This window comes from Nicotiana tabacum, chromosome 17, assembly GCF_000715075.1.
Source record: "Nicotiana tabacum cultivar K326 chromosome 17, ASM71507v2, whole genome shotgun sequence".
NCBI classification, from domain to species: Eukaryota; Viridiplantae; Streptophyta; class Magnoliopsida; order Solanales; family Solanaceae; genus Nicotiana; species Nicotiana tabacum.
Window position 1 is genome coordinate 103,046,833 of NC_134096.1, and position 14,488 is coordinate 103,061,320.

The 14,488-nt window shown below is 34.3% G+C and overlaps 3 protein-coding genes across 3 annotated transcripts; 1 reads left to right on the forward strand and 2 right to left on the reverse strand.

The window, feature by feature from the left end:
- The first annotated feature begins 212 nt into the window (after positions 1-212).
- Positions 213-1,272, forward strand: LOC107790972 (NDR1/HIN1-like protein 6). The gene has a single exon (XM_016612945.2). It carries the CDS (start codon positions 299-301, stop codon positions 1,076-1,078), a length of 780 nt encoding a protein of 259 aa, XP_016468431.1. The 5' UTR covers positions 213-298; the 3' UTR covers positions 1,079-1,272.
- A 999-nt stretch (positions 1,273-2,271) lies between these two features.
- LOC107790973 (uncharacterized protein At1g65710) lies at positions 2,272-5,025 on the reverse strand. The gene is made up of 2 exons (XM_016612946.2): positions 3,677-5,025; positions 2,272-3,265 (listed from the first exon to the last, which is right to left on the reverse strand). Exons 1-2 carry the CDS (start codon positions 4,880-4,882, stop codon positions 2,426-2,428), a joined length of 2,046 nt encoding a protein of 681 aa, XP_016468432.1. The 5' UTR covers positions 4,883-5,025; the 3' UTR covers positions 2,272-2,425.
- Positions 5,026-6,979: 1,954 nt separating this feature from the next.
- LOC107790974 (uncharacterized) lies at positions 6,980-12,352 on the reverse strand. The gene is made up of 4 exons (XM_016612947.2): positions 12,125-12,352; positions 11,860-11,935; positions 7,687-7,859; positions 6,980-7,287 (listed from the first exon to the last, which is right to left on the reverse strand). Exons 1-4 carry the CDS (start codon positions 12,235-12,237, stop codon positions 7,212-7,214), a joined length of 438 nt encoding a protein of 145 aa, XP_016468433.1. The 5' UTR covers positions 12,238-12,352; the 3' UTR covers positions 6,980-7,211.
- Positions 12,353-14,488: the final 2,136 nt, after the last annotated feature.

The following is a 14,488-nucleotide window of genomic DNA, read 5'->3' on the forward strand; positions in this document are numbered from 1 at the left end:
TAAGCAGTCAGCAAATATATATTTATTAAGGCATGTGTGTACTTTTAAAATAGTAGTAGTACGTAGCAAATTTCTAAGATAGAGACACATCAACCTCTCTTCATAAAAAGTCAAAATAAGGAAGCTTCAACAGATATACATTATAGATCTTGACATATGACACTAATTGCATTTTATTTATTTATGTCTAAACTCTAAAGACAGTCTTCTATATATATCAAAATCAAACATCTAAGTCCAGTCTAAGGAGAAAACTTTATACTACACTCTTTTGTTACATCCACCTCCCTCTTCTTCCATGGCAGATCATCAAAGAATCCATCCAGTTCCAGAGCCAGAACAGGAGCCACCAGTTCAAAAACCAACTGTTCCTTTAGTGCCACGTGGCTCTTTCAGATCAGAAAAAGGTGACCCTGAGAGACAGCAATTAGAACCACCTTTGAGAAGAAGAACAATCCCATATTATCCACCATTAAAACCACCTAAGAAAAGAATCTGTTCTTGCAAAAGATGTTTGTGTTGCACATGTTGTCTGCTTTTCCTTCTTATCATAATCATTGGTGCTTTAGCTGCTGCTTTTTACTTTGTCTTCCAACCAAAAATACCAAACTACTCAGTTGACAGCATGAGGATTACACAGTTCAATTTCAACAATGACATGAGTTTATTATTTGCTACTTTTAATGTTAACATCACTGCAAGAAACCCCAACAAGAAAATTGGAATTTATTATGAAAGTGGTAGCCATTTGAGTGTTTGGTATACTGGTGTTAAACTATGTGAAGGATCATTGCCAAAATTTTATCAGGGTCATAGGAATACAACTGTTTTAAGCTTGAATTTATCAGGACAAACAGAGAATGCTTCTGAATTGTTGCAGTCACTGCAGGTTGATCAACAGAAAGGAAGTATTCCGTTGAATCTCAGGGCAAAAGTTCCAGTGAAGCTCAAAATTGGGAAATTGAAGCTTATGAAATGGAAGTTCTTGGTTAAGTGTAGGCTAGATGTGGATAGCTTGTCTGCAAATAATGCTATCAGGATTAGGAATAGTGATTGCAAGTTTGGTTTTAGGCTTTAATTGATGATTGATATCGTCCATTATAGTCCACCACTATTTTCTTGGATTTTTTTTATTTCGTTGATTCTTTTCTTCACAATTATATGTTCATCTTTTTTTTTTCTTCTTACATATGTTTTTTTTCCAGTATCTGTGGACACTGTTGTACTCATACTATTTTGTATTGATATAGTAATAAATTATCTGTTCTTTTCTTTTTTTGGTCTTACTGGATTATACTAAATGAAATTTAAAAAAAAAAAAATGGTGCGAGTTACTCTATAATATATGCAAGGTTTTGTGTGTACGTTATCTAAATGATTGTCAGTAAAATATTTAAACTCCGCAATAAAACTGGATTTGGAATATCGAATTGAATTGCTCAAGTAATTGCTATTTTAATAGCTTTCTTGTGAATAAAAATATATATATTGTAATTTTTTAACAAGTGTACCTCTTGGTTTTGCTCTATGCCTTTTATCTTTGGAGATGCCATAAGGTACAGTATGTATTTACAGAACGCAACCTGCAGAGTTAACATCCAGGTTTTCGTTTTATAAATCTTAACCTATGCATCTAGTTTCTACATTGTATGTAATCATGTTGAATGCAAATTACTATAAGTATTTCAATCTTTAAAAATATGAAATACAATCACTTTCAGCTTCTTGCTTTGAGTATTGAACTCCAAAGATGTTCAATACTCCGGGATGGTTGCAATCTACATGGTTAATTATAAACGTGACAACAAATGAATTGTTTACATCCTCCTATCTGAAGAGAGCAGATAGTTTCTGAACCTTTAATTATTGAGTATTCATTTTGCAGAACAGACATACACTGTATATAAGAGTACTCAAGGTTTATATTGAGCACATGCATTTGTTGATATGCAAATTGGAATTAACTTAATGGCAGCTCCAAATCCAACTGTGTGCTTAAAAATTGTCAAGAATGAGCCAAAGATGTCATAATTGTAATCTACATATCAAGTGTAGGGAAGTAAGGACTTAATAGGATAAACGCAGTCCTCAATTTTTGTAAAGAATTCTATCCTCTCAGTCAAGTTTTAAATGGTGTCTCCTATCATTACACGGGTATTATATGCTATTGCTCCCTGCATTGAAGTGAAACTCCAATTTTAGCACCATGGAATCAATCTTAGAACTTAAAAGAATAACTGTGACACAGGGCCTAAGAGTAGGCTGTAGGGATGAAGAACAACATCTGCTTCAAGTAAATCAATGAAACAAAAGGTTGCAAAGCATACAATGTTCAAAGAAAAAAAGGTTGCAAAGTGTGCAACCACAACTAGAAAATCTAATCCTCAAACAAACTGCATACACCTTAACAAATTGTCCGATGTTTTTAAGTTGAAGCAGCCATAGAAATCGTGTGAAGGCTTCTAGGTCCAACTCTGCCACGACCTATTCCAGCTTGCTGGTTGTCAGAAGAATCCCTCTTCTTCTTCACATTCACTCTTCTTTTGCCTTCTTCCATGTCACGCCCAATCTCAGATACCGCATGCCTTTGAAATCCTAGAGGGCTCTTGTTATCATCTCTACTGTAGGATTTTGAAGTAGGCCAACAGTCAGTTGAATCAGCTGAATTAGGTTCCCATGAGGAAGGGGAAAGCCAGTTTTGCTGACCGCCAACAATGCTGTTGCTTCCTGAAGATTCTTGATCTTCGATGTCAGTTCCTCTTCTGAAGGTTACATACTTCTGTATGCTTGGCTCCATTAAGTCATCACTCACTGCAACTTCAGATTCCATGAATGGATCCTTGATCGCTAACCTCTTCTTGTTATCATTCTGGTTAAATTGCTCACATGTGGGAGGGTTTCTTCTCCTGTCATCGGAGAAAGCACTGGACAGATTGGAGCTAGTGGTTGAGTTGAGGTCAGCAACTGCATCAAGAATTGAGCAAGCTTTTGTTACACAAGGTGGTAGGGAAAATGCAGGGGTGGTGGTATTGGTCTTTTGATGGAAGTTTTGGATGTCCTCGAGCAATAGTGAAGTATACGATTGAGGTGGATTTGAGAGAGTTTCAGGATTGATGTCTAGGTCTCTAGATAGCCTTAGTGACCTGCTTCTCTGGGGTTTATTATGGCTTTCAGGTCCTGAAACAATCACATTCATTGCAACATTCCCTGCATTCTGCTGCTGCTCCTTGACTTTCCCATTGCATACAGTTTCTGTATTCAATTTCTGCGATAGCACACCAATATTGATATTAATTCAATTGATCAACTACCCCTTAATCCCAAACTAATTAGGATTGGTTACTTGGTTATCTGAATCCTCTGTATTCATTCGGTTTTATAGAGGTCTATATCAGATATATTATTCATCTTTATTAGGATTCTTTAAATTTCACACTTATTCCTACACAGGTATATTGAGACTAAAATCAGTTTATGTTCTCAAAATTCACACTTAACCTTACACAGACCTACAAACACAGAACTCATGTCAGACACACAATCAGTTTTTTTTCTAATACAAACCATAGCATCAAAGGTGACTGGTACAAGCAACTATTTGTCAGTATATAAATAGGCTAACTAAAACAAGATTTAAGAAAGTAATTATATCTAGAAACTAATAAAAAGAGCCAACCTGGGAAGTGACATTATTGTTGACAGGCTTCAGTCCTGGGACGGGCATTTCCTCCAATACAACATTGGTATCAATCTCAGTAAGAGGATTTCTTCTGTAAGGAGACTGTTCTTGTTTCCTTGAATTACTGCGGCTAAGGGACATGGGCTGCTGTTGATTATTATCTCTCTCACTCAATACCTTTGCATTCACTCTTGCTGGTGACCGAGCACGCGGAGATGCAGCAGCAGTTCTTGGTCCATCAGCAGCACCTACATTTCTCTTCACTTGAATCCTCTTAATAGCAGCAGCAGATATATTGTCAGCACCCACATCTATGCTCTTATCCATCACCATAGATGTAACAGTAGCTGGCACTGATACCATCTTTCCTGGCCTACCACCATTATTTCCATTAGCATTATTCCCATTAGCATTACCAGAAGCCACATTTCCACCATTTGAGGTTTTAGTAATTGGTGATTCTGATCTTCTACCAGGAGATCTACTCACCCTTCTACCTCCTCCACTGCTGCTGCCTCTTTCTCTACTACCCGACCGCTGCTGCTGCTGTTGTGTCTGGTCTCTTTCTCTACTCGGGGTTCTCCTCCTTCCCTTAGACGGAGAACTAGGCGTCCTAGGCTGGCGCGAGCGTTGCCTATGGCGCCGAACTCCACCATCCTCACAATCCACTACATTTTCTTGCAACCCCTCATTTCCATTCTCATTCTCAAAATCAAAACTCCTCTTTGAACCAGAGTACTTTGTACTCCTTTGAGGATTCCCATTATTATCAGATCCACTGGAACCCAAAAGTCCAGTTTTTCCAGTGGATGAACTCCTGCTAAGCCTGCCACATTGTATCAAAATAGCATCCACCTCTTCTTTAGTACAACTTGAAGTCCTCACTGGAGCTGACACTACAATCCCATTCTCTTTGCTTGCTCCAACATTGTTGTTGTTACCATTTTTAGCAGATTCAACTACCTCATTAGCCACCTTTTTAACACTAGCCTTTTCTTCTTCAGACTTTCTATCCACTTCATGGCTTTTTCTGTGTTTGATAACAAAGATTTCTTTTTTCACATTTTCTCCCTCTACCTCTTTCTTGTTCTCCACTTGGGTGTTAGGTTTGGTGATTTCTTGCTTTATGTTTGGAACTACAGTGGTAGAAGTAGATTTAGAAGAAGAACAAGAAGTGTTCTTCTTGCTCAAACAACTCCCCATTTTTTTCTCCCCAAGAATGGAAAAATTCAAAATTACAGTGAGTGGAACAATGAAGATTGAAAGGTTTTGTAACGGCAGGGGAAGAGAAAAAGATAAATGGAAAAAGGGAAAAGGGGTTCAGAGTACAAGAAAACCACTCAATTAATAATTGAGAACTTTATGGGGTAATAGAAATAGATGCAGAAGAGGCATTTCAAATTTTGACTTCGGCGGGCTGCGGGGTAGGGTGGGGGGAGGCAGTCTGTCAATAGAGCCGTTAAAAGGTATCTTTATTATTATTTTTCAAAATATAAAATAATTAATATTGTCACCTAACGTGTGATTGTTTATGTTGTTTCAGGAATAAAAACAAAAGTTACTGCTTTGTAATGCTATTTTATGAAAGTATGTTTGGGGAATGATGGGAATCTTGATCCATTTTTTGGATTAGGGAATCCTTCAACGGTCGTCTGACCAGTGGGTCACATTAGTTTTCTGGAATTGAAATGCCTTGCTTTGGTGATGAATTTTGTTTTCCTGTTGTACTTGTACGATTTTTTGTGTGATGTCTTATATTATACAGATACAATCAACTTAATTAGGGATTAATGGGTTAATAACGAAACAAAAAAATGAACCTACCTAATATAAGTTGGTGTCAAATGATCCGGAGAAAGTAAGATAATCATGTATCTGGGATATTAATTTGTTTAATGTTTAGATGGGTGTAAGGGTTATAGTATTTTAGTCTAAGTTCGGATGGTGCATAATTTCTCCAGGTTTCAGTCGTATTTCATTTTTGCAATTGGTTTCGTTGCTTGCTTTTAAATGATTGAACATTGTAAAATACATCAAAAGTAGGCAACTTTTGGAAGATCGTTCAAATTTCGTCACTTCTTCCATGTCAATACATTAACATTTTCAATTTTGAGAAGTACTACAATGTTTGACATAATTTTAGTATGTTATTTCATAACATTCAACAACTTGATTTTAGTTTGTTATGTGATGTTCTTAATAAGTCAAAATTGTTTCTTTATCAAACTTTTTGTTAATCATTGGTTTGATGTTTTTTAACAACTGCTTTTACCGTATAATAATCAAAATTAACATGTAAACACTGTGTTCTAGTGAAATTAAGTTTTGTACCTAAGATGGTCTTGAATGCCAACGATAAGACCTAGGACGCTGTGAAAGAAAATAAGGCTCCGCTATTAGGCTCTGGGTTTTGACTGGCTTTTAAGATTTTTGACTATGCTACATTTGAAGTAGAGAATGAACCATATCTAACTTACCATGGTTAAATCATTTAATAAGGTGAGAATTCATGTATTAATTAACCGTGATTAAGTAAAAGAAACATATGTGCAAACGCATATCATGCATCCATTAGTTGGATGTAAACATACGATGAGCCTAAGTTTTTACCAAGCGGGCACTCTTTGCTTAGCTCTTTGATATATTTCCTAATGATTTTTAGTTTTCTGGATATGTAGGGGAGCTAAGTGTGCGAAAATCATACTATTTACATAGGTCAAATATTATTTTCTATACAATATATATTCGATTATGAATATCCTTACTAAATTCCTGGCTTCGCCATAGCTAGACATTGAATGTTGGTGCAATACCAGAACTTGGAGGGATGCTGCTAACTGTGTAGGTCTTCTCCAGTTTTGAATTTCTGGAACCAAGCATATGCCGTATTCATTCTTTAACCACTCAAGTTTTGCTATCAGGTAACTCAGAGAATGTACAAATACTGGGCCTAAAGAAGGTTCAAGCCCATGCATCAAGGAGCATTTACATACCTAAATATCTACCAGAATGTGCTCTCTCTCTCTGTTTGTACTTTCAAATAAATTGGTCACATGACTCAACACTTGGCACTTTATCATATTTACTTAGAGAGCAAAATAAACTGGTCACATGACTCAACCCTTTGTACTTCATCATATTTACTTAGACAGCAACCAGACCTAGTTAAGATCAAACAATTTCAACCATGAAGTCATTAAACTTTCAATCAGGTCAAATATACTAGCAAACTTTCCTGCCAAATCATCATAAATTCACTGCAACTAAAATCACAAACACTGAAACAGTACACAGATGATATATCTTGATACAGAAAGTACCAATTAACTCATATTATTAACAGAATTCCACAAGAAGGTCCAACTTAAAAGACCAAGATCACATTACAAGAGCTGGAAACTGGCAGCAACCAGGAAAACAAGATAACTAAACCAAACGGCAACATCAAAATGCAACAGGGAAATACACAAAAGACAGCCTTTACTGGATATAAAGGGAATTACTAGGAACAGCTCCGATGTGAGACTATTATTTAGGACATAAGGAGATTAACTCCACAAGATATTGAGCATATCATCAGCCCCATTATTGCCAAGAAATTATACTTCCTGCACAATGGTAAAACCATAGTAATTAGCATTCAAACCATTACACACCATTTCTTGAAATTTTCCGCCACCACCTCCCCCCCCCCCCCAAAAAAACCCACCCAAAACAAAACCCCAAACCATCACCACCATCATAACAAGCACATGATTAATTCAATTAATTTTCTTATGCTGGGCATTAGCCCCAATTCAGGACTGAAGCATGGTGGTTGTTGTTGGGCATTAGGCAAGAGCAAAGTGAACGATTCGCTTCACTGGTCACAGGTCAAAAGGTTCATAACACAAAGCATTGTTCTTTTCTTACTTTGACATTTCCGGATACTCAAATTTGTAAGTGAAATCAATCTAAATGATAATTTGTAATTGGAAAAAGAATTCATTCAAGGAAGAGAGACTAACCCAATAGTAAGACGATTTTGGGGATCACCAGTAGAATAGCCAGTGAAGTAGAAAAAGCGACATACAATATAAACAGCTCCAAGTGATGCACAAATCAAGGGGTGCCTAATTCCTCCAACAATCATCAGCATGAAAAACATTGGCATCATTTCTAATGAATTCTGATGACCCCTCTGCAATTACCACACCAATAAATCCATATCATTTCCTAAACTATAATTAACAATAATAGCCAAATATATATATATATATATATATATATATATATATATATATATATATATATATATACTACCTCCCTTTCAATTTAGATGAGGTAGTTTGACTCGGCACGGAGTTTAAGAGAAAAGAGGGAGACTTTTAAAACTTGTAGTCTTAAAAGTTTAACGGGTAAAAGCTTTGTGGGGCATATCAGTATGAAACGGGGGGAGTATTTTAACTTATGAGAAAAAAGGGAGACGTATTAATATCTGATGAGACTAATATGAATACATCTCAGGAAATGAAAATTCGTAGAGGACAATTTTAATACTAATGGATTTTAACTTTTGTTATTAATAAATCTTTATTTTGTTGACTTCTTTGTATATTTACTTCCTTACATTTGAACCCGCTTGATGAAAATCCCGGGTCCGCCATTGTTTCTCATAGGGACACTATGAGCGTCAGTTTTTTAAACGCACATTTATCTGAAGCACATGGCTTCGCTCATGAAGCGACGACCCTCGCCTCACCGCTTAAGCGACAAAGCATTTATATGTAATTTACTATGTTAGTAATTTAGAGTGCTAAGTTATTATGTTTTAGCATATGTTGTAACTCAACATGCTCTTTTCTACTCAGGAAGTATAACTTACCTTGTCCTTTAATTCTTATGTTAATTCTCTCCCTGAGATTTCTGACATATTATTAACAAATAATCATGTTCCTCGAAACAAGGTAATTATTTATGTTTTGCATTGTGTTAGTTGCATTAATGAACATCAATAGTTTCAAATTCATAATGTATTGTTGTTGTAGAAGCGAAAAAGAATGAGCAACATCAAACCAAAACAAGAGAAAAAAAAGATTCAGTGGTTGAAGGACAAACTACACCAAGAAGTCGTAGTTTGGGAAAAAACCCTGACATCCCTAAACTGGGACGAAATTACTCATCAACACAATAATGATAATGCACATACATTGGGTGTAAAGAAACTCTTAGGCATCTATGCCAGAATTGAAGATGATGTGCTTCTCTTCTCATGCCTTTCGAAGATCGAAGGTTTTAATTGGGATGGCGATACTAATAAGGTGCATTGCAACAATGAAATATGGCAGTCCAACCATCATGTAAGTTACCTTTACAATATTTTAGGGTTAAGCTTTTACCCTACATTTTCCCAATTTGTTGTCTTTCACAGGTTCATTGTGGTGCAAGAAAATTTCTAGGTAAAGGGCCCGAAAATTATAACTCTTGGAAAGAGATTTTAGCTGATGAAATTGCCAAGGATAACATGGGTCCTCCGTTGGAACAAAATGGCGGCTCAACTTGTATGTGTTTTTTATGCATGGTCTCACGTTCAGTGTCAAATGGTGGGATAATGACGCCTGTTACGACGGAGCGGAGGATGTTGAAGAAAGGATTTATTAAAAATCTTATGTGGCTTATGATCAAGCATAAGGTGTCTGGGCCATATTACCCTAAGCTGTTGGATTATATAAGCGAAGATTTATAGATGTTAAAGTCGGCGAACATTAAACTTGAGATTATACAACCAAAAACCCTCTATCAGCACAACAAATGCCTGAAGATTCCGAGACTCTCTAAGTATTCAGTATTTTAAGATCCATTATGTTGAGGTAAGTATTTTTGGATTAAGTTTGAACTCTTTCCTCACATCAACAAATGTGCAAGCCGCATGTATTGCTCTCTGCTGAGATTTTAATGGTTTCTAGAGCAGTTTTAGTATATTGTTGTTTTGGTGCTGTGTGTTTTTATGCAGATTTTAGTGTAGTTTTAACATGAGGGACGAGAATTTGATGTTTCACCTAGTGTTCATTTATATAAGAAACAAGTATATATAGTAAGCGTTTGTCACTTTATTCATAGCGTATATTGAAATACTTCAAATAATTGAGCTCTGAAAAGTAAACTAACGAATGCAAGGTCGTTATTGCTTATTTGATTTAGAAAAGGAAAAGAATGGCTCCAAATAAGAAGACAACGAAGCCATATCATAAAATTACATATTCCACCATATCATGAAACTCAATGTCGAGTGGAAGTCAATTCTTCATCTGATATTGGTGGAATATGTAATTTTATGATATGGCTTCGCTATCTTCTTCTTTGGAGCCATTCTTTTCCTTTTCTAAATCAAATAAGCAATAATGATCTTGCATTTGTTAGTTTACTTTTCGGAGCTCAATTATGTGAAGTATTTCAATATGCGCTATTAATAAAGTGACTAACGCTTACTATATACTTGTTTCTTATGTGAATGAACACTAGGTGAAACATCAAATTCTCGTCCCTCATGTTAAAACTACACTAAAATCTGCATAAAAACACACAGCACCAAAACAACAATATGCTAAAACTGCTCTAGAAACCATTAAAATCTCAGCAGAGAGCAATACATGTGTCTTGCGCATTTGTTGATGTGAGGAAAGAGTTCAAACTTAATCCAAAAATACTTACCTCAACATAATGGATCTTAAAATACTGAATACTCAGCGAGCCTCGGAATCTTCAAGCATTTGTTGTGCTGAGAGCGGGTTTTTTGTTGTATAATCTCAAGTTTAATGTCTTCGGGGATGCTGGGCCATGACTTTAACATCTATGAATTTTCGCCAATATAATCCAAAAGCTTAGGGTAATATGGCCCAGGCACATTATGCTTGATCATAAGCCACATAAGATTTTTAATAAAGCATTTCTTCAACATTCTCCGCTCTGTCCTAACACTAGTAACAGGCGGCATTATCCCACCATTTGACATTGACACTGAACATGAGACCATGCATAAAAAACACATACAAGTTGAGCCGCCATTTCGTCCCAACGAAGGAGGACCCATGCTATCCTTGGCAATTTCATCAGCTAAAATCTCTTTCCAAGAGTTATAATTTTGGGGGCCTGACCTAGAAATTTTCTTGCACCACAATGGATCTGTGAAAGAAAACAAATTAGGAAAATGTAGAGTAAAAGCTTAACCCTAAATTATTGTAAAGCTAACTTACATGATGGTTAGACTGCCATATTTCATTGTTGCAATGCACCTTATTAGTATCACAGTCCCAATTAAAACCTTCGATCTTCAAAAGGCTTGAGAAGAGAAGCACATCATCTTCAATTTTGGCATAGATGCCTAAGAGTTTCTTTACATCCATTGTATGTGCATTATCATTATTGTGTTGATGAGTAATTTCGTCCTAGTTTAGGGATGTCAGGGGTTTTTCCCAAACTACGACTTCTTGGTATAATTTGTACTTCAACCACTGAATCGTTTTTTTCTCTTGTTTTGGTGTGATGTTGCTCATTATTTTTTGCTTGTACAACAACAATAAATTATGAACTTGAAACTATTGATGTTCATTAATGCTACTAACACAATGCAAAACATAAATAATTACCTTGTTTCGAGGAATAGGATTATTTGTTAATAATATGTCTGAAATTTCAGGGAGAGAATTGACATAAGAATTAAAGGACGATGTAAGTTATACTTCCTGAACAGAAAAGAGCATGTTGAGTTACAACATATGCTAAAACATAATAACTTAGCACTCTAAATTACTAACATAGTAAATTACATATAAACGCTTTGTCGCTTAAGCGGTGAAGCAAGGTGAGGCGAGGGCCGTCGCTTCATGAGTGAAGCCATGTGCTTCAGATAAATGTGCGCTTCAAAAACTGACGCTCAAAGTGTCCCTATGAGAAACAGTGGCGCACCCGAAATTTTTATCAAGCAGGTTCAAAATGTGAGGAAGTAAATATACAAATAAGTCAACAAAATAAAGATTTATTAACAACAACAGTTAAAATACATTAGTATTAAAAATGTCCTCTACGAATTTTCATTTCCTGAGACGTGTTCATATTAGTTACCATAACAAATGTTGCTTTTTTATCTAAATAGAAAGCAACTAATATGATGAATATTCTAAATACAGAAATAGAGAGCAAACCTGAACACAATTAAAGAGCTTAGCATTCTTATTTTCAGCTTCAATTGCATACATTGTTGGATAAGAAACCTTGTACCTGTTTAAGTATTTCCAAAATTAATCACTATATTTAGCTCCCAAACACAAAATCACAAGAGGTTTGGGATAATTTTTAACAAAAAAGTAAAAAACAAATCTTTAGCTTCAAATGACAAAATCACAAAAGGGGTCGGAAAAAATCAAGAAATACGCAGAATAATGACAAAATTGAGTGAAAGTTGTGTACTTTTTGCGAGCTTTGCCGACTTGAAATGACATCCAGAAGTTGAGGAAACAGTAGAAAACAAGAACAAGAATTACGTATCCATATTCTTTGGGGAGCAATTCAACTCCGGCCATTTGGGTTTTGAGAGAGAATTTGAGAAGTTTTGGCGAATGATACTTTGCTTTGTGTTGAGGTGAGGTTCTTGGGCTTTGGTTTATATTGACTTATTCCAGATCTCTCTGGATTAAAATAAAAAAGGTTTATGAATGTATAATATTGTTTGGCTTGTTAGCCAAGATTGCTCAAATTGGATTTTGACTTTGTCTCTTTGTGTTCCCACGTTTGACTAATACTACTAAGGCCTGCACCTTCCTCCACTGTCAATTCTTAAACCTTTTTAGTGAGAATACAAAAGTTGGAAATGTTACTAGAGGTAGCCAGGTAGGTGTAAATTTAGAAAATGTAGATTGTTACACACTATTCATTTTTAATAAGAGTATGAACTTATTTATATCTATATCTATATTATTATAAAAGCACGAATGTTAGGAAGCTAAATATTGAGAGACGAAAATATCCCGATAAATTGATCGATATTTTTGCCCTTTAAAGTTAATATTTTTGTTTTGTAGCAATTTAATGATGGGTATAAATATAATTTTGGGTTAGGATTAAATAACCTTTTTATGTTGCTATTCTAAAATATAAAAAATTTCTTCAAAGAAACAATTCCATAATTGGGTAAAAGACTCCTTTATACCCGTCCTAATCAGAATTTGATTTCTACTACCAAATACCAATTGCCTTTGAACTCTAAGAAATCAACCCGTTCAAACCAAAATAAAATAAGACAAAAAATTTCTCCAAGCTATATTTATTACTCAATTTATAATCTAACCATAATAAGCACAAAACCTAATACGCTTGGCTTAATCGTTATTTGTTTATTTATTTTTAAAATTTAAAATGATAATATTTTACTTCAATAAAATTAAATTATGAAAACTTAGATCAAACACCGCAGGAATATAACTACTTTTAATTCAATTTTTGACATTATTGTTCATTTATTGAGATTAGTGTTTCTTTCGATCTTCTTATTATATATAAGTGAACAAATGAATGATAATATATATAATTAATATTGGAGTGAAAGAAAGTCAAAAGAATCAAACAGTTATAATACATTGCAAATGATTCAAAACCAAATTTTGATGTAAGAAATATATTTTACAAATCAAAATTTTGATTGTACAGCTTTAGGACGTCATTTAAAACTTTGTGAACTATTTATGAGAAAATATGAAAAAAATATTTTAGAAAAATTCAATTGCTCTATTTTCGTATTGCTCTAATTTTGTCTTATAATAGTCTTTTTGCATTAAAAAAAAAAAAGAAAATTGATCTGTTTTTGGTAATTAAATTTATTTTATTAATCACCATGAAGAAATACATAATCATAGCTAAGCGATCACAACTTTTATCAAAGTACATCTCAGCTACTCAAATAGCATCCCTAACAGAAAGCTATTGCTAAAACATAAGTTGTTGTACTATGTTCCTAACTCCATGTGGAGCTCTAAGATTACAAATATAGGCAATTTCTCTAGCAATACTATCAAGCTTCTGCTCTTTTGTTCAAAGGTTCGTTGGTTCTTTCAATGTATATCGCATGCACACGTTCTGAAAATTATCTTTTTATATGTTATGTAGGAATATTACTTATAGACTATTATGAGCAGATTATGTTCATTTTATTCTTTCTATAATACTATTTGTAACAACTCTTTTTTATATCAAAAGGACAAAAAAGATGCCAACAATATAATAGAGTGGTGGTGCTAAATACTAGGAAGCAGAATTAGTTATTTGGGATGAAATACTTATGGGGAACCTTATATAAAATTCAACTTTTACCACAAAAAATGAATGATATCCTCTTAAATTTGTCCGAAAATAGCACATAGTCAAATATTTTCAAGTGTTGGACTATATTTGATGTAACGTATTTTATTACATTGACTATTATATGTCGCATTTTCAAAAGGAATATCAATATCGACAATAAGAGTTCCAATCATAACAAGCAGCCAAAGTATCATAAGGGAACAAACACAAAAATATCGTATATAAAGAAGTATAAGGTAAGATACAATTATATTTTTTTTTATGTCTATACTATTAATACATATATCATTTACAGGTTCAGACGTGATGTCGAATTATTTTAAATTCAAGTATAATGTAAGTGTAATAATATTTGAAGATTGTTACATTTTCTTTCACATCAATTGTTGCATTTACGTGAAAAGTATAGATATTAATTTAGATATTAATTTTTTCCTTAATATCTATAAAAAATTAATTGAGAATTTACGTGAAAAG

Coding starts and splice junctions, on each gene's coding strand:
- LOC107790972 (XM_016612945.2), top strand. CDS start 299: ATGGCAGATCATCAAAGAATCCATCCAGTTCCAGAGCCAGAACAGGAG.
- LOC107790973 (XM_016612946.2), bottom strand. CDS start 4,882: ATGGGGAGTTGTTTGAGCAAGAAGAACACTTCTTGTTCTTCTTCTAAA. Junction 3,266..3,676: donor ACAATAATGTCACTTCCCAG/GTTGGCTCTTTT, acceptor GTGCTATCGCAG/AAATTGAATACAGAAACTGT.
- LOC107790974 (XM_016612947.2), bottom strand. CDS start 12,237: ATGGCCGGAGTTGAATTGCTCCCCAAAGAATATGGATACGTAATTCTT. Junction 7,860..11,859: donor AGCTCTTTAATTGTGTTCAG/GTTTGCTCTCTA, acceptor TGGTAATTGCAG/AGGGGTCATCAGAATTCATT. Junction 7,288..7,686: donor CAAAATCGTCTTACTATTGG/GTTAGTCTCTCT, acceptor ACCATTGTGCAG/GAAGTATAATTTCTTGGCAA.